This window comes from Xyrauchen texanus, chromosome 7 (genome assembly GCF_025860055.1).
Source record: "Xyrauchen texanus isolate HMW12.3.18 chromosome 7, RBS_HiC_50CHRs, whole genome shotgun sequence".
Taxonomy (NCBI): domain Eukaryota; kingdom Metazoa; phylum Chordata; class Actinopteri; order Cypriniformes; family Catostomidae; genus Xyrauchen; species Xyrauchen texanus.
The window spans coordinates 43,478,546-43,505,626 of NC_068282.1; the positions used below are offsets into that span (position 1 = coordinate 43,478,546).

At 38.8% G+C, this 27,081-nt stretch overlaps 1 protein-coding gene across 1 annotated transcript; it reads right to left on the bottom strand.

The window, feature by feature from the left end:
* Positions 1–7,213: 7,213 nt before the first annotated feature.
* sox21a (SRY-box transcription factor 21a) lies at positions 7,214–7,942 on the bottom strand. Its single transcript, XM_052129772.1, has one exon. The coding sequence runs from the start codon at positions 7,940–7,942 to the stop codon at positions 7,214–7,216; it is 729 nt and encodes a 242-aa protein (XP_051985732.1).
* Positions 7,943–27,081: the final 19,139 nt, after the last annotated feature.

Consider the following 27,081-nt stretch of genomic DNA (forward strand, 5'->3'; position numbering starts at 1 on the left):
TTAATCATTCTCTTATTAATGATTTGTTATCTTTATACTAATATAAAACACAAGCTGCAGATAAATACCCATGATCTTTGTAACCTGTTCCCAATGTTAAGATGTCAGTGTTGAAGCTTATGCTATAAAGGTGTTTGAGACCAATAAATGTATGATTTAGAGAACATGTTAGAGCGGTGATGACCAGCCCGTTCTCATGTGAATTCGTAATAATAATTTATAAGATATTACATACTCCTTATACACCAACCAATCACATAGGCTACCCATGGTTTCTTTTCTTTTTCTTATTACAACAATAATTTGTGTTGCTTGACTTGGACCTTTGGAATAATGACCCAGATTGCACTATATAATCTTGTTGGAATTCCCTGTTGCTACCGTCAACCTGCAACCTATAGACCATCAATGATTTCAAATCTACTTCAGGATCTTATTGTTCTCCCATACTTTAGCAAGTGACATCAGCATAATAGTTGCTGTGTGGAGATATCTATATGCCAAGGAGGGTGTTAATGGTTAAAGGCCCGTTGCTAACTCAAAATATTCAGTGGTACCAGTTCTTGATGTTTACCAGTGGCTGGCTAAAATGCCCAACATCAAAAGAGTCAGAATCACAGAGGGGTTCAGTTTCCCATTTGACCTACACGTTTTGACAAAAATATGTTTTTCTAAGTACATTTTTATGGTATAAAATCAAGTCAAATCTACTTAGCCTCATTACATAATATTGATTAGTGAGTAAAATTAACTTAAACATTTCAGTTAATAGTTTCTTTTACTTACAAATCTTATACTTAAATAAACTTTACATTTAAAAGATACAAAGCTGCTCACACAGACCTCAACATGGGTCATTTTGAATACAAAATGTACTTCAGACCTCACAAAACCAAAACGTTACCAAACGTAATGCCAAAATAATAAATAAAAAAGATACAAATACATTTGCAAACAGTGGAAACATGCAAGCTCTATTCAAGCCTGGATCATACTGGGAACTCCAGCTTTGAAAATTAAAGGTGCAATATGTAACATTTTTCATGTAATATTTGCCTATTTGCCAATGTGTGAACGGCTTGAAACGCAACTTTAAAAATGAACCCTTCCCGGACTTCCAAGGTTGCCTATTAAAGCCTGCAGACTGAATTTCATGCGAAGGGAGCGGGTCGCTTTTGCCTGGAAAATCCAAAGGATGTGACATTTATGCACGCTCCCGAGAGCCTTGCCTAAGACAGTAATAAATTATCTTCCGCTATTCAACAGCGTCAACAGACAGTCTGCAACACTAGGTAATGTTATCTTAGATATGTAATCCAGCAAACGTCTGGCTCCCAGCACAACACCGACTCCTACACAAACTCAGTGTAAGCCAAAAAAACAAACATGTATCTACTGAATACCGTCTGGCTAAGCGAGAACGAGATCGTGATCGTGGTCGAGTGAAAACTAGAGTGAACATCGACAGGGCATTTGATTCCTGGAGGGAACTTCGTTCGGTTTTGGGGATCAAAACTGACCCTGAATTGGTGTTCTTCTTACTGGACAGGTAAGCTTACATAACTGCAAAGCACGTGAAATACAGTACCATGAGGATTGATTTGTGTCATTTTAGCTAACTTGATCTTGCCTGCTAATGCTGATGAATTGCAAGCTACCTTGCTTCGTAACTTTCAAATAATTTCAAGGATCTTCTCTTTATGCTAAAAGTCAGTTTAATGTCAATGATAATCTGTAATTATTCAGCAAGGTAAACTACAATAACACATGAAATGAATGCTAGACAATGTTCAAGATAATGTAAAAACACCTATTCATTAGTGTAACGTAACTTGGTTATACAGAAAATATATACATTCAATTATTATAAAACAATAGCTCATGGATGTATCAAAATGACAGTCATGATAGAACATCATATCAATACTGAATTGTGTCAACATATTTATAATGTACAGTCTATTTTATTAACAGCTACTGTCATCATCCACCAAATTTAGCTAACAGCTATTGATAAAGCTGGCTAGCTAGCTAACGCCGACATAGGCTATTGTATAACTGCAGTCAATGTATCATGCTAAGAAAAGTGATTACTTCAAACTATATAGTCAGACCTATATCCACACTTTGTTTTAGCCCTGTTCCAGCACTGGAGAATCAAATATAATATTTCTAGTAAAGTTTCTAGTCAAAGTTTCTAGTAAAACAATCATAACTGTGTCATTTTAATGATGCTACCTCATCTGTCAGCATGATGCCAGTGAATCACGTTCAGTCTCTTTGTATGTTACGTCATTGCTTTGGTCGATGCTTGTGTCCCTATGGAGTGTGATCACAAGCAACAGGTAGCTGGCTGCAGTTCATTTAATGGCCACAGGTGTCATTAATAACAAGGGTTTCTGAATCTTACATACGGAACCTTTAATAAAATGTACATATTTTAATTACCTGTGATATTTACTCAAATTAGCAAATAAATGTGACAGTTTTTTTAACTTTAGGATTGAAACATGATGACACATTGTAAAGATAACAAACAATTATAAGTAATATTTACTTAAAGAGCATTACTTTTTGACTGCTTGAACTGAGTTTCAAGTGAATTTCAAGTTCACCCTTAAACTAACTTATTCAATGTAAAAAATACTTAATATTTTCTGCTAAGCTTACTTAACCACAAAATCATTATTTTTCTTCAGTGTAGAAACAGCTCCTTGAGGCAACAATGGCATGTAACCAATTTTTATAGTTTTTTTTTTAATATGAGAACGGGGAGCAAAAACTAGTCACAGGAACTTACAGGACAGTGAGATAAGGTGTCACTTGTGTCTGAGTTGCTTTGAAAAACAATTCAAAATGATTGGACATACTGACTCCTTTATTGGTATTAAAATAATAAGGATTTTGTTGTACTTCTTTTTTGCACACCCAACAGGCACTGTATTATGCAGCACATAAATATTTCAAATGAACAATATTTCTGATTATTTTGTGTAAAATTCAAGCATTCAATCTGAATTTCACTCTTTCTGCAAACTTCGCATTATCATCCATGACAGGTGTAGGTCCAGCAGACGTCATGAAGCACAAAGTGCCCTGCATGACTGCTCTCTTTCCAACCAGTGGCGTAGCCAAGGACGGGCCAGACCCAGACCCATCCAGAATATTACATTTTATTTTTTTACTTCAAATATGTATTTACAGTATATAATAGTTAAAAAGTTCATAAATTCTGCTTTCTGAAAGTGTGAAAGAACTGTTTGAATGTGCCGCCTTTCTACTTTTGAAAATTGGGCAAAAATATGGCCCACACGTTTAAATTGAGGCCCACCCAAAAGTAATTTCCTGGCTATGCCCTTGTTTTCAACTCCTCCCAAGGCTGTAACCGGCAAATCTTGGCAATTGGTAAATCGAGATGTAGTTCAAGTCGAACACACCTATTGTGTTACAGCTAGGGCTGGGCGATAAAACGATCTTGATATTTATCACGATAAAAAATAATTCACGATATCGATGATAAGCTTTGAGTAATTTTCAATATTTAGCCTATGTTCTAAATCTAGACGATCAGAAATCCCTACAGTATCATTCCTCAGTCACAAAGTCTTCTATGCCCCATACTTGTGTATCTGAATGTAAAAAAATATATAATATGTCATCTGAATGTAAAAATATTCATGTTCTTCGATGGTTCTTTACAGCTTCAAAGAATAATCTTCTTATCACTAACCAGTCTTCAAGTACAGGGTTCCTGAGATAGCAATGTGGATATTAAAATTGAGTTCTTGACAGGGACGAATTATCGACCAGGGAAATAGGGCCAGCACCCAGGGGCCCTTGAGTACCAGGGGCCCCTTGACTGCCCGGACTAGTTTGGTGATCACCCCCCGCCCCCACTCAACAGCAGTTGGCAATGAACAACCAAACCCCCCCCTCGACAACTGTTGGGTGGAGGGGTGTCCTTGGAGATAATTGGCCCCAGGGCCTTTCAAGCCATAATCCGTCCCTAGTTCTTAATGTTACATTATAGGTTCTTCAGATCATTGTATTGGTTTATGAGTTATATAAAGCACCAGTACATACAGTATATGTTTTTTAAAACTAGAGTAGCTTATTAAAAAATATCTAGTTTACTAGCTTACTAGAGTTATTTCAAGTTTAGATATGGCAATGTGTTGTAAAGGTCTTTTTGGTTAAATTTAGAACCTTTATTTTGAATGTAGCCAGACTAATGTGCATCGTTGAGCACTTGTTCATTTGGTCACACCTGATCATCTTCTCAATATTCTATAGTTAAAACATGTCTTTCAAAAAAATGACCGTAACAGTACAATGGTTTATGCATCCTGAGAGATACAGAGATTTGAGTGGCTGGTGAATAGGAGCACTTATTGAACACACATTTCTGTGTGTGTCTTTTATTTAAAGAGAGTCCCTGCAAATACTGAGGTCATGTGACATTGTTTATAAATTTTGGCATCAGCTCACAATCTTTTATCTATAACCAAGCTATTCTAAATGCACCAAATGTTCAGGCCTAGATGATCCCCTTATGGTGTATCATCATATGGCCCTAGCAATCAGACCATACTGTTCATTGAAAAGATTGGGTACTCTAGTGGTCAGCTTGTGCTGTATTTGCCAAATGTCTCTGAGTGATGAGCTCACACTGTACTTGCCAGGGGTCTGGGGGCCGTAGTGCTAAACTTCCACTGTATTAGCCAAGGGCCCTGGTGTTCTCCTTCCTTTGGCAGTCCTGAGGCTTTTGACGCCCCTGGTAGTCATAGGCCCTAGGGCACTAGCCCCATTCTTGATCTTGAACAGTACCATGGTATAGTAATGGTATCAGATCGTAATCCATGGCGTTTTGAAATATTCTGTGGTATTAAATAACAATAATCACAATATACCATAGTATATACAAGGCACTTCCAGTTACTTCAAAGAATATTATTTACATTTACATTTATGCATTTGGCAGATGCTTTTATCCAAAGCGACTTACAGTGCACTTATTACAGGGACAATCCCCCCGGAGCAACCTGGAGTTAAGTGCCTTGCTCAAGGACACAATGGTGGTGGCTGTGGGGATCGAACCAACGACCTTCTGATTAACAGTTATGTGCTTTAGCCCACTACGCCACAACCACTCCACTTATTATGTATTACCATTACACCATTTTCAAAAGTCATGGGATTAACATAGTACCGTGTCAAAAAAATATTAGTTATACCAAACTAATGTTTTAAAATGTTTTTGAATTGGTTTGAATCTGGTAAAAAGCACAGCCAAACATGAACTCTTTTTTTTATACCCTAAAGGGTCAGCATCCCCTTGGCAGTGGTTCTCAACTAGGGGGCCGGGACCCACTAGGGGGCCTCAGCACACTTCCAAGAGGGCCTCAAGATAACTTCAAAATTTATTTAAAATTAGAAATATTAAAATAAATAAAATAATCCAACAAAGTCTTTCTGAAACTTCTAGATTCAAAAATGATCCATGATTAATCATTTTAATCAGACCTGTCTAGTTTCGGGAGAGAGGGTCTTCAAATATTGTCTTGAACAGTTGGGGGCCTGGAGTCAAAAAGTTTGAGAACCACTACCCTAGGGGATGCAAACAGTAACATTTAAAGTAAATACAATTTTTTTTTTAAGGAAAACATGATATTGTGTTATTTGGGCCCTAGTGTGTCAGAAAAGTCTTTCTTTAAGGTCTTGCCCTTTTTAGGGTTAAATCACTTTCGAACAATTGTTTTGAATGTGTTAATTTCTGTGATTTTTCTCCATTTACATTACCATCTTATTAAACCCACAAATATAATATTCTGAAAATGAATAAGTGGCAGCCTACACTGTAAAATGTGGTAACCTCCATTTGTTACTGTATAGAGCTATTTCTACCTGATCTAAACCTTAAAATGTGGTTTGTTGTACTGAGGTAATTCAATTATGTTAAATAATATACGTGACTTGAATAAAAACTGTTAATTTAGATGTGACCACATGAAGCAAATTTGTAAGTATTTCAGTGTAAGAAAAATATAAATGCAAGAATGACTGAAAAAGACACTGTGAAGGTAAAATATCAGCTTATATCATGAGTTAATGTAAGGATACAACGGGACTTAATGCAAACTTTAAGGTTAATTTACTTTATGGTCACAAAATCTATCAAGATTAATATATTTTTGGTAAATATTGATGGAGCAAAATAATTTGTGAGAAAAGAAATAATAACGGTAGTTTGTTTTGATTAAAACCCTTTTTTTTTTAAGGAAAGGTGGTGAGGGTCTCTATTACCCCACACTCAGGGTAAAAGTCCCCCACAGTTGGAGTAAAATACTTGTAGTTATAGTGATATAGTGTATAGAAAAAGGGGCAACAGTTATAATGCAACATAATGCAACATGTTGCTTTTGTTTGAGTATGAAATTAAGATAATGTTTATTCAAAAAACCACTTCAGAAAAGTGTGCACGATTTCCCGTTAATTTCAATCACATTTGACAATTTATAACATGTATTCTACAAACAAATTCATCTCCATTGTAGTTGGATCGGTCAATGTGAGCCAACTTTGACCATTCTTCATATCAAATCTATTCCCCCTAATTAAAGGAAAACGACTTGTTTTATGGGGCCTTTAGCCCGTGGAACAGAGGGCCTTTTCACCCCAAGTACTATCCTTTTACTTGTTGGACAATTATTGAAATTCTTTTGATTTAATCCCTTGAGCCAAACTGAAAATGAGAAATAAGTCCATCCATCCATCTACAAAATCAGCTTGTCCTATAGGATATGACAAATAAGTATTTTGTCTAAAATGATTATTATTATTTAATAATTTCAGGGATTCTCATTAGCTACATAAATGTGCAACATTTTAAAAATGATTAAATATTAGATCAACTTACCATCTTAAAATCAACCTTCATAAATTGTATGCCATGATCTCATGGATCAGGATCATTTTGCAGTGTATAGTGACAAACATTGTTTATTTATTGTTTGGGCAGAAAATACATTAAAATGTGCCTTTCTTCGGCCAGTTTTACACTTGTAACATTTCAAAAGATGAAAAACAACCTCAATTGCACAATTATATTTTTTATTATTTATTTTTTTTTGTATTTTTTTACAAATCCAAAACTTTAAACAAGTGCAAGTGACTTTATACCACATAATCATTCAGTCCTGTAGTTTAATGGGAATCATATGGCCGCAGCGTAGGCCAGGTAAGGTTCATGCTGGGCTTTGGTCATTCCTGGTAAAAGCACATAAGCTGAAGGAACAGCATGTCCAGAACCGGGCGGCCAGCCCGAGTAGTTATAATGCACCATGTGGCCCGGGTTACCCCCCGGAGACGTGTGTGCGTGTGGCGCGCCAGCGAGGATCCCCATACCGGGAAACGCGGAGACTCCACCAGGATAACCGAACATAGAATAATGTGGAAAAGGCGCAGGGGGTAATTCCGACATTTTGGAGGTCACGTCGAGAAATGGATAGGGACTGGCGGTCAGGTGGTGACCGAAAAACACTCTGGTGGGTGAAGAAACAGAAGTTTTCTCAGCGTTCCCCATCATCGAGTCCGTCAGCGCATCGCCGGGTAACCGCGCACTTTTCATAGGATACGTGTCACCCAAATTATACGCCACATTAAAGTGATACCTGTCTTTTTTAATGAGGGTTTTAGGCTTTCGCCGGGGTCTGTATTTGTAATCCGGATGCTCCTTCATGTGAACGGCTCTGAGGCGTTTTGCTTCGTCAATAAAAGGTCTTTTTTCAGAGTCCGACAGGAGTTTCCATTCTCCTCCGAGGCGTTTGCTGATCTCAGAGTTGTGCATCTTCGGGTTGTCCAGTGCCATCTTCCTCCTCTGAGCTCTCGACCACACCATAAAAGCGTTCATTGGACGCTTCACATGGTCCATGGGTTTCGCCATTTCTGAAACAATGTTCTTGGGTCCAAAAACGTCCAAGAATTCAAAAGTTTCTTTGACGCACAGTTTAATAACTCATAAATGTTACCTTTTTAACATGGCACCAAAATCAGAGTCTGCGTCCAGTAATATATATATATATATATATATATAAACGTTCTTATTAAAATGCCATCAGATATTTTGATAGCTCCTCAAACAAGTCCCGATGGTTCAGCTCGTTATCCATGGACGCACAGTGTGTTTGAAGCAAAGTAAAGAGTCTCTGATGAATCTCTGGAGTGATTTGGGTTTTCAGTGAGTGCACACTGGTTACATTGTATCACCTGCCTAGACTTTTGAATGAAGTGGGCGTGTCACTTCCTCCAGAGAATCATGACATCACTGTGTGTCCAAGATGAGCGGCGCTGGGAGGCTTTTGCATTTCTTTGGTAGCACTTTATAATAACTATCATTGATAACATAATCAAGAATCGTTACAAAGTATGCTATAATATGTTAGAATATTAACATATCAATAGTTAATGTAATTTGAAATAGTTAGAAGTGTCATAAGAGACCCAGCACCTATATATATAAAAGATGGATCTTCAAAATGCCCAGATAGTGTCAAAAGTCAAAATATTTTCAAGATAATTAGAAAAATTTTCACAAATCATAGATAATGCAGCAAATCAGGATACATCTAGAACAGGATTCATTATTTTCGCACTGAAATTTCGATGCAATGGACTACATGTCAAACTCATATTGAGCTACAAATAACACATCATCTACACATAAGCTACAAATCAGCTACACCTCATAGTTACAAACATGTATTTTCTCAGGCACTTATTGAATCTTAATTGGTGAACAACTTACATTATTTTAGTAGTAGGCTACACCCAAATGACAATAGTCATATCATACTGTTCATGTGTTAAACTTGCTATAGTTTACATTGATGTTGTTTCATCATTAAATAGCAATGTCAAATGTAAATCAAATCAATCACTGTAACATCAGCACCACCTTGAGTAAGAAATAGCATGTATATTATATATGTGTACAGGCATATGGAATAATGGTAATTCACCATAGTTGGTAATTCATTGTTGAACAGAAAATCAACATGATAAAGTGTATATTTGTGTGAATATAGTACTTATGTAATAAACAAATAAATAAATATCATGTGATAGGAAACTTAAAGAGAAATGAAATAATCATAAAAAAATAGAATTTATGGAAGTGCGTAACTCTGCCACTCTTATTAACCTCAGGTCTCTAAAGACCCTATACACTTTTGGTACTCAAACCAAATTTTTGCAATTTTTACTTTTATTTGTGTGTGTGTGTTACACTATTTATAAGAGATAGATTGAGGAATACTAAAGAGGTTTGGGCTCCAAAAAATGTATGAGATACAGGGGGTGGAATGAGGTCCTGGGTGTCTAAAGACCTGAGGTATGCGTTTAAGGATTAACCTAGTGCGAACCCTCAAATACATGCATTGACGTTATATTTTGGCTTCGCTATACGTAATGCATAATTTTATTTAATTTAAACCGACTGATCTCTGTTCAGGAGACTCTTGGCTGTCAGTAAAGGATAAAACTTTCGAAAAAAAACCAACATGGCGCCGATTACAGTGGAGTTTGTCTTTGGGAGAAAATCCAACAAAACTACATCTGGTAAGAAACCTCATTAAGTTTTTACATTGAAACCTGTCTGAGTCAAATCATTAAAGACTCTAGTTTCATCTGATATGCCATTTTAATGATTTATCATAATTCATTAGAAATACTATATTTACTGTGCTATCAGAGGCTTTATATGGAGGTAGGATGAAAATAAGGCATATTTCAAACTTTTCTGAGACCAGTGCAAACAGACAGCACACTGGAGGTTAAGTCATTCACTAAATAAGGAGCAAGGGGGCATGATAGCATTCCTATGAAGTGCATTCAATCCAAACTTCCTATCAAAAGTTTGGTTTCAGGCTACAGATGATGTTTGGCAGACATGGGACAATGGTAATCAATACTTAGATTCAGAGTTTATAAAGTATAATTTTATTTTAACATGGTTGACAGTTATTTGTTATATATCAAATCAAATCAAATCACTTTATTGTCACACTACCATGTACACAAGTGCAACAGTAGGTGAAATTCTTGTGTGCAGTTCCGAGCAACATAGCAGTCATGACAGTGACGAGACATATACCAATTACAATAAACAACATATTTACACAACACAATTTACATATCAAATGTACACATACTTACACAACACAAAAATTATATACAATGTACAGTAAACAATACACACAATATACAATACACAATACAATAAGTAAGGAGTATATGATATATATATATATATATATATATATATATATATATATATATATATATATATATATGAAGTAGTATATTGAGGAGAAGATGTTGACAGTCCAGTGTGAGATTATAGATGAATAAAGAGCAGTGCTAATTATTGATCGTGTTAGATCAAGTGTTCAACAGTCTGATTGCTTGGGGAAAGAAGCTGTCATGTAGTCCGCTGGTGCGGGTCTTGATGCTGCGATACTGCCTGCCTGATGGTAGCAGTGAGAACAGACCATGACTTGGGTGGCTGGAGTCTCTGATGATCCTCCGAGCTTTTTTCACACACCGCCTAGTGTATATGTCCTGGAGGGAGGGAAGCTCACCTCCGATGATGTTTCTGGCAGTTCGCACCACCCTTTGCAGGGCTTTGCAGTTGTGGGCGGTGCTATTGCCGTACCAGGCAGTGAGGATGCTCTCTACAGTGCTGGTGTAGAACCGTGTGAGGATGTGTTGGTTCATTCCAAACTTCCTCAGCCGTCTCAGGAAGAAGCGGCGCTGGTGAGCCTTCTTCACAACGGCCTCAGTGTGGACGGCTCAGTGTGGATGGACCATGTGAGTTCTTCAGTGATGTGGACACCGAGGAACTTGAAACTGCTGACTCTCTCTACCGGTGCTCCATTGATGGTGATGGGGCTGTGTTCTCCGTCTTTCCTCCTGAAATCCACCACAAGCTCCTTGGTTTTACTGACGTTGAGGGAGAGGTTGTGCTCCTGACACCAGCGTGTCAGAGTGTGCACCTCCTCTCTGTAGGCTCTTTCATCATTGTCAGTGATCAGACCTACCACCGTCGTATCGTCAGCAAACTTAATGATGGCATTGGAGCTATGTGTTGCCACACAGTCATGTGTGTACAGTGAATACAGTAGGGGGCTGAGAACACAGTCCTGCGGGGCTCCAGTGTTGAGGGTCAGTGATGAGGAGATGTTGCTGCCCATTCTTACCACCTGACATCTGCCTGACAGGAAATCCAGGATCCAGCTGCACAGCGAGCTGTTTAAGCCCAGAGCCCGGAGTTTCATATCAAGCTTGGAGGGCACTATGGTGTTGAATGCTGAGCTGTAGTCAACAAACAGGATTCTCACATATGAGTTCCTTTTTTCCAGATGGGAGAGAGCAGTGTGTAGTGTAGATGCAATGGCATCATCAGTGGAGCGGTTGTTGCGGTAGGCAAACTGCAATGGGTCCAAAGAGGGGGGCAGAACAGAGCAGATGTGATCTCTGATTAACCTCTCAAAGCATTTGCTGATGATGGGGGTCAGAGCAACAGGACGCCAGTCATTTAAGCAAGTGATTGTGGCTTGCTTCGGTACAGGCACAATGGTTGATGTTTTGAAGCATGTGGGGACTACAGACAGGGAGAGGGACAGATTGAAAATGTCCGTAAAAACATATATGACACATGCACAGAGCATGATTTTAACAGCATGACTTTGCCTTCCGGCTCAGCTCTCTTTTCGTGACAATGGTGCAATAGAGCGAGTGCAATACCGCTCCCGCTGCCCTGATTCTCCAGCCAACCTGCCCTCACTCGTGAACAAGACCCCGAGGTACTTGAACTCCTTCACTTGGGGCAATACCTCCATAACCTACCCGGAGTACGCACTCCATCGGTTTCCTGCTGAGAACCATGGCCTCAGATTTAGAGGTGCTAATCCTCATCCCAGCCGCTTCACACTTGACTGCCAAGCGATCCAGTGAGAGCTGAAGGTCACGGAGCGATGATGACAGACTACACCATCTGCAAAAAGCTACCCAGCGCACCGAAACATACACCTTCCCCACCCCGACTACGCCTCGATATCCTGTCCATGAATATCATAAACAGGATTGGTGACAAAGTGCAGCCCTGGCGGAGACCAACCCCCACATGGAATGAACTCGACTTCGTGCCGAGGACCCGGACACAGCTCTCGCTTTGGATATACAGGGATTGGATCACCCTAAGAAAGGACCCCCGCACCCCGTGCTCCCGCAGCACCTCCCACAGTCTCTCCCGGGGAATCCGGTCATACGCCTTCTCCAGATCCACAAAACACATGTAGACCGGATGGGCATACTCCCAGGCCCCCTCCAGGATCCTTGCGAGAGTAAAGATCTGGTCCGTCATTCCACTGCCAGGACGGAACCCGCATTGTTCCTCTTCCGAGGTTTGACAATCGGCCGAACCCTCCTCTCCAGCACCATGGAGTAAACTTTACCAGGGAGGCTGAGAAGTGTGATACCCCTGTAATTGGCACACACTCTCTTATCCCCCTTTTTGTGAGGAACCACCACCCCGTTCTGCCAATCCTTAGGTACTGTCCCAGACTTCCACGCAATGTTAAATAGGCGTGTCATCCATGACACCCCCTCCACATCCAAAGCTTTCAGCATTTCTGGTCGGATCTCATCAATCCCTGGGGCTTTGCCACTGCGGAGTTGTTTGACTACCTCAGTGACCTCCCCCAGGGAAATAGAATCTGATCCCCCATCAGCCTCTGGCTCTGCCTCTAGCATAGAGGGCATGTTGGGATTTAGGAGTTCTTCAAAGTGTTCCTTCCACCAGCTTGGATGGTTCCCCGTTTTCCCCTCCTACGGTGGCGGACGGTTTTCCAGAAACACTTTGGTGCAGACCAAAAGTCCTTTTCCCACACTCACTGCTTTGCCTCCCTCACAGCAGAGGCTGCAGCCCTTTGGGCCTGTTGATACCTTGTAACTGCCTCTGGAGACCTCCGGGACAACAAATCCTGGAAGGCCTCTTTCTTCAGTCGGACGGCTTCCCTGACCACCAGTGTCCACCACGGTGTTCGAGGGTTACCACCCCTTGCGGCACACACCCTGGGAAACTCCAGAGAAGAATAGAGTCCATACCCTATCCAGGAGTACGGATCCAGAGCCAAAACTGTGCCTCGAAGTAAGCCCCACCAGATCCAACTAGTAATGCTCCACCTCCCTCACCAGTTCCGGATCCTTCCTCCCTAGCAAGGTGACATTCCATGTCCCTAGAGCTAGCCTTTGCCACCCGGGTCTGGTCCGTCGAGACCCACGGCCTTCACTGCCACCCATATGGCAGCGCACCCGACTCCTGCGGTTTCTCCAATGGGTGGTGGGGGGGGTGTCATGTCGCTTCTTCGGGCTGTGCCCGGCCGGGCTCCGTGACAAGCCCGTCCACCAGGTGAGCCCTCCATCTGGGCCTGGCTCCAGAAGGGGGCCCCGGGCTTCCTCTGGGCAGGGTAACTCCTCCTCTTGCCATTTTTTCCATGGAGTCTTTGTGAACCATTCTTAGTCTGGCCCCCTCACCTGAGACCACTTTGCCTTGGGAGACCGTACCAGGAGCACCCGGCTCCAGGCAACTCAGCCCTCGGGATCGTAAGGGCACACAAACCTCTCCACCACGATAAGGTGCTTATTTACTGCTCTGGTTCCCGGAGAGGAAACTTATATTCTTATTTGAATAAACATGGACTATTGATATAAGTAATGTCTTCTTAATGAATATTACCCTTGTTTTGGTTACCCTTTTGTTAACTTTGAGAGTAAGGTTTTGTCTTAATGGTGGAACAAACATGTTAGATATAATTTTGCTTTTTATTAGAAGGCCATGATTTAACTTTTTAAAACACGTTTTGAAAACAGCTATGAATATAATTCTGAAAGTCCTGCATATGAATTTAAGCCACAACACATTGAAATGGTGTGTGGCAGTCTGACTCAATACATGCAAGATCATGAGACTGGTCTGAAGAAACCGAGAGCTGCTCATACCACTGCAAGTCACTCACAAGCAAAGTTCCCCAATAAATGTGTAAAGGGATTTCATCGTGGAAATCTAAACTGAAATGTCCCATTGAAAATAAATTTGATTTGATTGGAAAAGTTGATAACGTTATGTGCAATAAAAGTTCTGGTAGAAACCCATGTGTATTGTCCAGAGCACTTCAGGACAAATAAGTACAGCATATTTATTTTTAATCCGTGTATCATTCGTTCATTCGTTTTTCAGATTATTTATAAATATGTATTTTCTGATCATTTAGTTGTGTTGTGGTTTATTTCCTATGGGTTTTCAGCTTTTGCTTGCTCTGCTATTTGGTAGTTTTATGCAACCCTTGGCCACTGCACTTGTCTAATATAATGGATGAACTTTGGTAAAATGTCAGACTGCTCATTTTATTTGGTATTAATAGTTATAATATATTTGAAATTCAGTTATACAAGCTATCCACACACACACACACACACACACACACACACACTATTGGTGTGCACAGTAGTCTAACACCGCTCGTCAATGTAATTTGAGATCAAAGCCAATCAAATCAATGAAGGTGGGACTCAAGTGTCAGAGGCTTAACGGGAATCTCGTGGATTATTCCAGCGCCATGCACCAGCAAACGGTTCAAGTTGAGACTGTTAGTGTCATGTAAGATGTAACTAACTAAACATGCAATGTTTGCCCACTATTTTACTATTGAAATGTTGCACCGACAGTCATTTTCAAGGGTGCAAACTATTCACCATTTGGTGAAATTTGCCGTGTACAGTACGTCACTCGTATGGCATTCAAAATTGTGAATAAGAAAACATTAACGGAGTTGTTTTGTGTGTTAATGTGTGTATATTGTAAATGAATTGATTGAATGTGGAAGTAGCTTTTGATCTTTTGAAGTAGCTTTTTGACATTGACATTGTCATTGTCAAAACACAAATTAAAGCGTTATCACCCACAGATTAGAACTGGAACATTGTAAGACTTGTGACTTCTGTTGTGTTTTCAGGTTTTGGCAAGGACAGTGTCATTCTTAATGCCAGTATTATTAAGTAAGTTTAAGATTTTCTAAATAATTTATTTATGTCTATAATAAAATATTTATTATTTTTTTCTCCTCAATTTGGAATGCCAAAGTCCCAATTCGCTCTAAGTTCTCATGGTGGCGTAGTGACTAGCCTCAATCCTGGTGGCAAAGGATGAATCTCAGTTGCCTCCGTGTCTGAGACCCTCAATCCACACATCTTATCACGCGGCTTGTTGAGCTCCTTACCGCGGAGACACCGAGAGTGAACCACATTATAGCGACCACGAGGAGGTTACCCCATGTGACTCTAACCTCCCTAGCAACCGGGCCAATTTGGCTGCTTAGGAGACCTGGCTGGAGTCACTCAGCACACCCTGGATTTTGAACTCATGACTCCAGGTGTGGTAGTCAACGTCTTTACTCGCTGAGATACGCAGGCCCCATAGATTGTTTTATTAAATCTATCAATCTGATGTTTATCTTTATAATATCTGTTTGTATGCACTTAATTGCCCATAATCTTGTTGTAACCATGGATGTACTATCCATGGACAACATTATCAGTTGCAGCTTGGATGTTAGAAAATGGCTTTACAAGGCCCACACCTATGTAATATAAAATTACAATTGGAGGCTATAAAGAAATAATTTACACTGGGGGCCAAAAGTTTGGAATAATGGACAGATTTTTCTCTTATGGAAAGAAATTGGTACTTCTATTCACCAAAGTGGCATTCAACTGATTACAATGTATAGTCAGGACATTAATAATGTGAAAGAGTACTATTACAATTTGAAAAAATAAATGTCCCGTTTGATTTACCTGATGTAAATCAAACACAGAATTCCACAAAAAGAACATCATACCTACGGTCAACCATTCTGGTGGTTATGTGATGGTGTGGGGATGCTTTGCTGCTTCAGGTCTAGGGCGACTTGCAATAATTGAGGGAAACATGAATTCTGCTCTCAAAATCGTTTGGTTGCAGTTGTTGCTGCAAAAGGGGGCACAGCCAGCTATTAAGTTTAAGTGGGCAGTTTGTTTTTTATAGGGGTGATATAGCTGTTGGATAACTTTTTTGCTTCAATAAGTAAAAAAAATGTAAACTGTATTTTGTGTATACTCAGGTTACCTTTTTTTACGTTATAACTTGTTTGAAGATCTAAAACAAATTAGTATGAAAAATGCACAAAAACAGAAGAAATCTGGATGGGGCAAATACTTTTCCTTCTATCTAGCAAGATGTTTTCATATATACAGGAAGTGATTAGTTCCTTTTTTAATTGTTCATATGGAGTGGTCACACCCTGAGAACTAAGAAGGCCATGTCATGAATTAGGACCACACAAGACCAATATGCTCTAAAGTAATTAGAGGAACAAATGACTCTTAAAACTTGTTGTTTAGCCTTCCTTTATTCTCTTGAAAACTTCTCGGAACACATCTTGAAATTGCATGAGTGCTCTCGTTATCTCTCAAAGAGAAGCTTATTCAGCTGAAAGGAAAATAATGTTCTTTAGGGAAGAGCGGAAGAAAAGTACAATGAAATCCTTAAAAGGAAAATAGACGAAATCCTTTAATTTTCAGCTATGTTACGGCCTTTCTATGTACAGCTCTGCCCTCGGTACTACAGCCACCTAAGCTTTTAGCACTTTTTACATTTGTGTTCTAGAAAACAAGCATGTGTTGCAGAAAAATCCGTTCTAGGACTATGTAACAGATAAAATCATAATTAGAGAAGTATTATTGACATACACTCACCTAAAAGATAATTTCTCATTAATGCAATTATCTAATCAAGCAATCACATGGCAGTTGCTTCAATGCATTTAGGGGTGTGTTCCTGGTCAAGACAATCTCCTGAACTCCAAACTGAATGTCAGAATGGGAAAGAAAGGTGATTTTAGCAATTTTGAGCGTGGCATGGTTGTTGGTGCCAGACGGGCCGGTCTGAGTATTTCACAATCTGCTCAGTTACTGGGATTTTCAACCATTTCTAGGGTTTACAAAGAATGGTGTGAAAAGGGAAAAACATCCAGTATGCGGCAGTCCTGTGGGCGAAAATGCCTTGTTGATGCTAGAGGTCAGAGGAGAATGGGCCGACTGATTCAAGCTGATAGAAGAGTAACTTTGCCTGAAATAACAACTCGTTACAACCGAGGTATGCAGCAAAGCATTTGAGAAGCCACAACACGCACAATCTTGAGGCGGATGGGCTACAACAGCAGAAGACCCCACTGGGTACCACTCATCTCCACTACAAATAGGAAAAAGAGGCTACAATTTGCAAGAGCTCAACAAAATTGGACAGTTGAAGACTGGAAAAATGTTGCCTGGTCTGATGAGTCTCGATTTCTGTTGAGACATTCATGGTAGAGTCAGAATTTGGCGTAAACAGAATGAGAACATGGATCCATCATGCCTTGTTACCACTGTGCAGGCTGGTGGTGGTGGTGTAATGGTGTGGGGGATGTTTTCTTGGCACACTTTAGGCCCCTTAGTGCCAATTGGGCATCGTTTAAATGCCACAGCCTACCTGAGCATTGTTTCTGACCATGTCCATCCCTTTATGGCCACCATGTACCCATCCTCTGATGGCTACTTCCAGCAGGATAATGCACCATGTCACAAAGCTTGAATCATTTCAAATTGGTTTCTTGAACATGACAATGAGTTCACTGTACTAAAATGGCCCCCACAGTCACCAGATCTCAACCCAATAGAGCATCTTTGGGATGTGGTGGAACGGGAGCTTCGTGCCCTGGATGTGCATCCCACAAATCTCCATCAACTGCAAGATGCTATCCTATCAATATGGGCCAACATTTCTAAAGAATGCTTTCAGCACCTTGTTGAATCAATGCCACGTAGAATTAAGGCAGTTCTGAAGGCGAAAGGGGGTCAAACACAGTATTAGTATGGTGTTCCTAATAATCCTTTAGGTGAGTGTAATATTGATAAACTACATTTTTAAATCTTTTAAATCTCTGGCCAGACCAACAATAGTGACAGGATGTCCACCAAGAAGATGGGAACTTGTAGTGTTACATATTGTGAGGAGGTACAATTTATAGTTATTTCTTTTGTTATTTAAATTTATTTTACAGAACTACCGCAGATTTATTAATTGTTGCATTTTTTTTTCTTCTCCTTTTTTGTTGTTGTTGCATGGATGTGGCTATTTTCTATTAACTATATAAGACTTTATATGTAAGAAATGTGTAAAAAAAAAAAAAGGACATGCAAATGTGAATTTTCTGTTTCCATGTAACACATTGTTACAAAAATAAATAATAAAACTGTATACATACAAATGTGCATATCCTTTTCCTGTTTACAACTGTATTGTACAGAATTGACTTTTCCCAGTAAACTTTTACCTACTGTTGACATCCGTATATAAAAAGCTCAGTGTGATACAAATAGCATTGAGCTAGACAAAACTGACATTATTGTATAGCACATTAAGCACTATACCACAAAAAGTAGAACAAAAATGAAATTTATGTGTAATAAACATTTCCAGGGTTGACTGCCATGGTGAAAAAACATCTAAACATTTTGACCAGTATTGCTCACATGATGACAAAAAAAACTTTTCATTTTGGTGGCACTGGCCAATTTACTGACACAATAACTACTGTAGGTTTTGAAGCATGAATTTAAAGTTTTGGGTGAGTTACTACATTTTGCAGACATGCAATAGAGTTGTGATGTCCCATAAAACAGTTGTGACAATTGCACTAACAAACTGTTTCAAAAAATGAACCAAAGCGATTGGGGAAAAACAGTAATAAATGACAAAAAGACAATCTAGAAAGAAGGTGAAATGTCACAATTGGTTCTTCCCCCCTCTCTTATTTCAAGCAATTTAATAGCATAGCAAAGTCCTTAATTTGGAACGGTAAGCGTCCCAGGTTACATTTCAATAAGTTACATAGGCTGTTTGACAAAGTTGGGCTAGGTCTAACCAAGATTTTGTTTTATTATTATGCATTTGGTCTCAGATATTTGGCTCATTGGTCACTTCCACCTGAGAGAGCCCCTTCTTGGTTTGGAATTTGGTCTGCCATTGCAAAGCCTTTCTATCAAACTAATTGGAGAAGTTAAGTCGCACCCCGTTATCTTGCATCTGCACGTGCTATGGACATAAGTGTCCAGAGTGTTTAATTCAGACATTAATTTAAACGTTGCCTTGAGTATATGGTTAAACCCAAAGTAGCGTATTGGTGAGTCTCCTCTCTGCTGGTTGGAGTGGATTGTGAGGGGTGTTAATACACTCAGAGACCTATATGAGAGTGATGGGTTGAGATCGTTTGAATATTTGGGCCAACATTTCAGGATTCCTAGATCTCAGTTCTTCAGGCACTTACAGCTGCGCCACCTGCTCTGTACTATTTTTGGGAGTAGCATACATCCCCCTAAAAGGGCAGAAACTCTAGAAGTGGTGATTACTGCTTTTTGGAAAAGGTCATGAGGCATCAGTGCACTACTCCCTGTTAATTCAGAGTCTGGGGGACGGAGCTTCAACTCCTCTCAAGAGATTATGGGAGAGAGATTTAAATTTGGTATTAGAGGAGGGAGTGTGGGCTAGGATTCTAAAAAATGTCAAGTCTGCATCTAGAGATTCAAAGGTACGTCTGATGCAGTTTAAGATTTTGAATCAGTTATATTGGACACCCTATAGATTGCATAGGCTTGGTCTTAAAGACACACCCACCTGCTGGCGATGCCAATCAGAAGATGGGGACACAACCCATGTTTTTTGGGGATGTGTTAAGATACAGGAATTTTGGTTGAAGATTAAACGATTTATGTGTGATGTGTTGGACACACAGTTTTCATTTTGCCCCAGACTCTGCATTTTGGGTGATGAGGAGGTCATACATTTTGGGGATAGCCACTTGAAAGGTTGGGTCCTGGCAGGAGTTATGGTGGCCATGGGAATAATTCTTAGGGGGTGGAATATGGCTGGGGCACCCTCGTTTCGGGATTGGTGCGGGGAGATGGGTAAGGTTCATTTGATGAGGTGATCCATAGAAGGTTGGTAAAGTGGGGTGGATATTTAGATTTTTTGGACGGTTCGCGGGGAGGGACAGTAATGCGTAATGTCTGTATTTTATGTTGTGTTTATTGGTTTTTGTGGATGGAATCAATAAAAATGTTAATAACACAATTTGTTCTTCCAATATGGGTCAAAATTGACCCATTATGTCAATGGAAGGAACCATTTGTTTAACATTTTTATTCTCAGAAACAATTATATACAAAAATATATATATTTTTTAATTTGTTTGTTTTTATGGTTTGGAATAAGTCATACCGTGCGATTCCAGTACCAAAAACGATGCAGTATTTATAATGTATTCTTTACCTGTCCTAGACCTTAAAGAAATATTCCAGGGCCTGTGTAGCTCAGCAAGTAAAGACGCTGACTACCACACCAGGAGTCACAAGTTTGAATCCAGGGTGTGCTGAGTGACTCTACTCAGGCTTCCTAAGCAACCGATTGGCCCGGTGGGTAAAGTCATGTTGGGTTAACCTCCTTTTGGTCGCTATAATGTGGTTCTTGCTCTCGGGAGATGTGCGTGGCTCCATATGCGCTAGGTCTCCATGGTAACACGCTCAACAAGCCACATGATAAGATGCATTGATTGACTGTCTCAGATGCAGAGGTAACGGAGATTTGCCCTCCACCACCCGGATTGAGCTGAGTCACTATGCCACCACGAGGACTTAGCGCGCAATGGGTATTGGGCATTCCAAATTGGGGAGAACCCCCCCCACTAGTTAAGCTCAATCAACAGCCTTTGTGGCATAATATTGATTAATAAAAAATAAAAAAAAATATTTAGTCTTGTCCCTCCTTTTCTAAATCAGTGAATGGGGTCAGTCTGTAAACGTTAACATATTTACTGTTTCAAAGCCACAAGACGTAAACAATATGCATGCTTATATGATTTTAGTGTGAGAAAATCGCTTTCTTTTCTGTGTGAAGTTATAACCAATTTTACAACTACTTTGTGATGAAATCATAATTCTGAAAACCCTAAAACCACCAAATGACAGAACTTTTCAGCTCATATAGGCTTATCACATGCGATTTAACATTCTTCTTGAAACCCTCCAGAAACTAGCTCCATTTACTTCCATTGTAAGTGCCTCACTGTAACTTCGATTTTTGCTTTTTGTAAATTGAGGGATGATTTGAAATCGAATTCCACTGGAAATGTCTAAATTAGAACAAACAACCTCCTTCAACTTGGATCAAATACCTAGATTCCAGTGTCTACCTCCAATATGCCCTGAACATACAGCCATGCATGGCTTGACATGCTTTCACCCAGCTATTACAGGGGTCTTGAGTCTTTTCTACTCGCCTTTCACCCACTCCAGCGTCGACCACACAGCCCTCCCATGAGAAACCCAGAATCCAGCTGACATCACAAGCTGTTTTGTTGCCTGTCTTTTGTAGGCAGTAATGAATCCAGTGAATGTGAAAGGAGATAAAAGGGCAGCTCCAGTGAGAGTGAAGGATGGTCACACTGTGTGGCTAATGTTCTGAAGGTTTTCACTGTAGAGAATGGGAACAATGGGAGCAAATGGCAGGACAATGACCAGTGTTTTTGTCCACTCAATTTGTCTGAGGTCCTTCAACCTAATCACATTCACTCAGAGTCATTTGAAGGTTTTGTTTGAAAGAGAAACTGCTGAGAGTTTGGTCCTGTGAACAAAAGGACAGAAAGGGGAAGAATCCCCATCTATCACAGTGACAGCTGGACTTTAAGACAGGGATTTGGGTCCAATGAAAACACAGGCTGAATGGAGAGGATTGGAGTAAAAAGACAAAGTTTATTCTCTCAAAAAGTCATCAGACATGCTCGAGTATCACGTGCATGAGAACAGTTTGAACAATTGTTGAGGTCCTTTGTTACGTGTGATCTATGGAGCCTTGATAAATATTATTAAAGTGAAAGCTTACACAGTTGATGACAAACTTTTTTTTTTATAGTTGTTTTGTTTTTAAATACATTGAAATAGTCTGCGAGTTCTCACAACTCCTCGCAAGTTAAATGTTTACATAAATTTAAGACCAATTAAATGGCACCCCCATTTAATTGGAAACTTAAAGGTGGACTTTTTTTAAGTGTTACCCCTAAAAAAGAAAAAATCGAATAGTGCTTTTGAAATATGTGTTTAAAATCATGCACATGAAATGAAGAATCCAGTCATATCGGTAGTCTAAGAAAAGCTGCTTTATTTTATTTTAAGTGGGTCACTTCATGGGGGCTGCCATTTTGAGATCACATGACCAGCTACTAATTTTATCTTGATGGTTTTCACTCATGGACTAAATTAAACAAATTTTCTGGATTGAATTCAACTTAAACTCAATTGACAACATTTGTGGCATCATGTTGATTACTACAAAAATAATTTTAACATCCCTCTATTTCTTAAAAAAATTTAAATAAAGTGAGGTTACAGTGAGGCAATTACAATGGAAGTAATGTGGGAAAGTAGTAAGCAGTGAACCAGATTTTTTGGACATTTTTTTTAAAAGTTTTAGTGGTAATGAACATTATTCCACAAATGCTGTCAATTCAACTTAAGTTGTTTTGAACCTGGAATATTCCTTTAATCAGGCTGAGATATTAAGCATTTTTACAATGGCACAAGCAAGAACACTGTGAAAGTAGATTGAAAGTTCTGCTTCTCCAATCAATCTGTGCTTACCAAAATTCGAATCACTGCCCCCTGTGGCCAACTCTGGAATTGCATTTGAGGTGAAATGTCCAAAGGGAGGCAAAAAATTAAATATGTATTTCCTTTCACCTATCGCTGTAGTTTTGAGATGAAATGCCTACTAAGGGGCACTAAAAGCAAGTTAAATGTTCTCCCAAAAAGATTGTTTTTTGGGGTTAATGGATTAAAAAAAACGAAGCTCCCTAAAATAAACCTTTAACTTTGACTCGTGTGCTTTGCTGAGCTCTAACCCCGGTCTTCTGCGTTTCAAGTCCAACACTCTATCAGCACAACTTTGACACTCTTGATAAAAAATAAAAAGCTGATAAATGTAGTTGGTTATGTGATGCAAGCGTTAAAATGTGTCATCTTTCAAATCATACGAAAAAGTAAAAGTGTTTTGATGTCATAAGACGGTGTTGAGTAACAGGGTGAAAAATTTGTGTTTATGAAGTGTTCATCTGTTCATTGTTGTTGTTGAGCCTCTAGTGTTTATTTCACCAGAAAACAGTAGCGATATGTAGAACATGGCACGCAAAACTAATTTAGTAAAAATTTTGTAAAAGTAACATGGTTCTATGAGACCAGGTGGGATATAATAAATAACATATAATAATAGATATAATAACAAGAATGCATATTTTAGTAACTCTCTTCCTGAACCCAAAATTAACCGTCAGTGAAGTAAAAATGTAATTAGGGCGAAAATATGAAAACCTCCAAATTGCGCTTACCATTGTTAATGTGAATGTGATTACTTCCTGGTTTACATTGGACCAGAACCAGTGTCTCAGAGGTTACTCCACAACGTGCTATCAGTATAAAGTCCAAGACTATTTCCATATTGGCCCGCACAATATAAACAAAAAAATTACTGAATGCACCATTGAAGAAAATTAAAAGAAAATTGGAATATTCACATTTGACATGTCAAAAATTATGAGAGTACATTTTTTTTCTTTGTTTTTTCAACCTGGAACATTCTTTTAAATGTGTTGAGCACAATCAGCTATCCATCTACAGTTTCACATTCAACCACAGAATGCATCATTCCAAAGGAGAACCAAACAGCTGCTTTCCATGTAACACTGATTTCTGTAGGCATGGTGACCTTCCTCGGGGCATTGTGGAGCTTTGCAACTGAAATTTAGACCGTGCCATGAGAGAGAGAATAGAGGTGATAGCATGACAAATGCGTCTCTCTTTTTCTTTAAGTAATTTGCTCCAGAAAAGCAATTCTGAGCACTTCTCTTTCAGAAAGTGTTTTGTGTAATATAATTCAGTTGAGTTCTTTTGTTCCGTTTTAATAGAAAATCATACAGAAATGGCGCATATAGAACTAATGACATATTGTAGTGGCCCCCAAAAGTATTCAAACACTTAAAAGTCACACTAAATAATGTTTGAATGTCATTGCATAAGGTAATGCATAGCATCTGAAAACAAATGATGCTAGGCCATTCCTCAAAAGTCATTTAAATATAAAAAGCCATTTCTGTAATTATTTTAAATGAACTAGTCTAAAGGTAATTTTTTGTGGATGTATGAAGACATTTCAGGTGTAGTTCATCACATTAACTATAGATAAGTTCTCCTAATGTTTGTCATAAACAAATGCATTATAAATCACTGATATGCGGTCATAACAATCTCCATAAACAGGCTGACTTTTATGCAAAATCTGACAATAACAATGATCAAAATATTAATAATTACAGTCTTGACCAACACAAAGTAGGTATCGTTGTATAGTTTATAAACTGCTATTTAAAATGCATGTAGGAATTATGACCAAAAATTAACAAATGCTTTGAAATTTGTAGACAAATCAGAAGTGTTCCGTTATGATAATTTATTAATACTTTTGCACTGTAGGCCTACTTATTATTGTAATCGGTAAAAACAATAACTGATCAAATAGCCATGTGTCATGTGTAGTTGGAAAACTCTCAAAGAGTAGAAAACAACCAGAGTATTTGTTTTACTCACAGATATAAAAAAAGAGCAAATAATAGATAAGTACATATCTTTGACATACATGTTTCATGTGAACATGTGTTGCTCATATGCCGCATTTTCACTTATAACTTCATGAAAAATAAAAGGAACATTCATCGATCAGACATAACATTAAAACCACCTGCCTAATATTGTGTAGGTCCCCCTTGTGCCACCAAAACAGTGCCAACCTGAATCTCAGAATAGCATTCAGAGATGATGTTCTTCTCCCTACAATTGTAAAGAGCAGTTATCCGAGTTACCGTAGACTTTGTCATTTCGAACATGTCTGGCCATTCTCTGTTGACCTCGCTCATTATGAAGCATTTCCATCTGCTGAACTGCCCCTCACAGGATGTTTTATGTAATTTGGACCATAGCATAATTGTTGGTGCCAGGTGTGCCGGTTTGAGTATTTTTGTAACTGTTGATCACCTGGAATTTTCATGTACAACAGTCTCTACAATTTACTTTTACGTTATTATTATTTTTTACATTACTTAGTGGAGGTAATTATGTATAAAAGCAGCCCACACACAACATCATCCAATGTATAGATCATTAGATAATCCACACTAAGAACAATGTGCTCAAAGCACATAATGTGCTATCTGGCTAAAAACTCTTTAGATTTCCTGGATCAGATGACTTCATTGGAAATGATATAGTACATTGTCCAGCGTCATGGAGCGCTAAACCAATCATATTAGGATTTAAATTGCTACAACCAGAGGTGGAAGTCATCCACATATGGGCAGAGAGGATCGTTAACTCTAATTACATATGGCCAACAAGAGATGGTGCCATGTACATAACAGAGACTCAATGATGGCTCAAATGACACAGAATGGAACTAAATTAGATCTCGTTCCTCATGCCTGCATGCTTTGGAGAGAGAGCATACCTTTAGTCATTGTTGTATTTGCAAGTGTAATAAGTTCTTATGTACAATTTGAATTTTTGGACACTAGGATTAATAATTTTTGTAATGCTAAACCATTTGATTGCTTTGTCATATCAACACAAAATTTTACTCCCTTTTTAAGAGCTACTTTATTTTTACTCTGAGATATATAATTTCAAATCAGAAAAAAAAGTACATTTTGGCTCAAGATTTTGTGTGATTTTTATTTATTTTTTTACCAGTTTCTTAGGCTGGGAGTCTCATAAGTTATCATAATCTATATACCATAAAAGAAAAGTGAAAAAACACCCTTATTGCTTTTTGTCTTGTCAAGTTATAAGCCTTTAATTTTGGGTATGCCACCGAAACAAGAAATCTTTAAAAACACCATTAGAGTGAGTCCAAACAATTTTTGGGACAACTGTGCAAAACAGTTCTATCAAAAAATGTCAAATGTATAGTATTGTTAATTCTACTAATGATGTAAAACAAGGACAGACATAATAATCATCAGTTTAAAGTAACTCTGGCCTACTTACAGTATCACCATATTTGAGTGCGTTTTGTTTTGGCATGAGATCATCGCTGCAAGGGAAGCATACCACATATCTCATAATAATGGATCTGGCTATCCTTTCATATCTCCTCTCAATTTTTGTACATTACCAGAGTGTATTGAAAGTGCTTTTTCAATGGAAAAGCAAAGGCAAGCATTCCTTCTTGTGCACACCTTTGAACCGAACACAATGGGATCCTCTACTGCAAAGATCTCACACTTTTGTATGTCCATCTAGGAAGAGAAAAGCCTACAGTATCACTTACACCACAGAGATGATGGTTACGATTACAGACAAAGCCATAAATGGCAAGGACAAGAGGCTGTGATTCGATGCCTGCTTGCCTAACACATTGCCTCTTGTTCTCGGTCAATCCAGGATTGTGCCTTCAGGTTAATTCCTTTATGCCCTAACATAACATGGTCTCAAAACACCATGGGACATGGATGACAGACTGTAAACAAATACCTGCCGTCACCCCCGGCACCAAATTTTTAAGCCATTATGGAAGAAGACGTAAAGTGACAAAGTTCAATGCCCGAGGTTGTTCTTCTCTGGATTATTGGAATGCAGCGGGTTTTCCCAGCCATAATCAACCCATATGAAAATACAATGAGCACAAAATTATTTTAAAATGCATGGCATCGATTCATTCTCAGTTCTGAGAACAGTTCTATCATATTTGTTTGCATTTGGTTAGATATTTTGTTGTCTAATGCAATGATATTTATACATTTTTAAGCACAACCATGTGTTCAATAACATACTATATGCACTGTGGGATGA

What these genes read in the sequence shown, in the direction of transcription:
- sox21a (XM_052129772.1), bottom strand. Translation starts at nt 7,942, where the DNA reads ATGGCGAAACCCATGGACCATGTGAAGCGTCCAATGAACGCTTTTATG.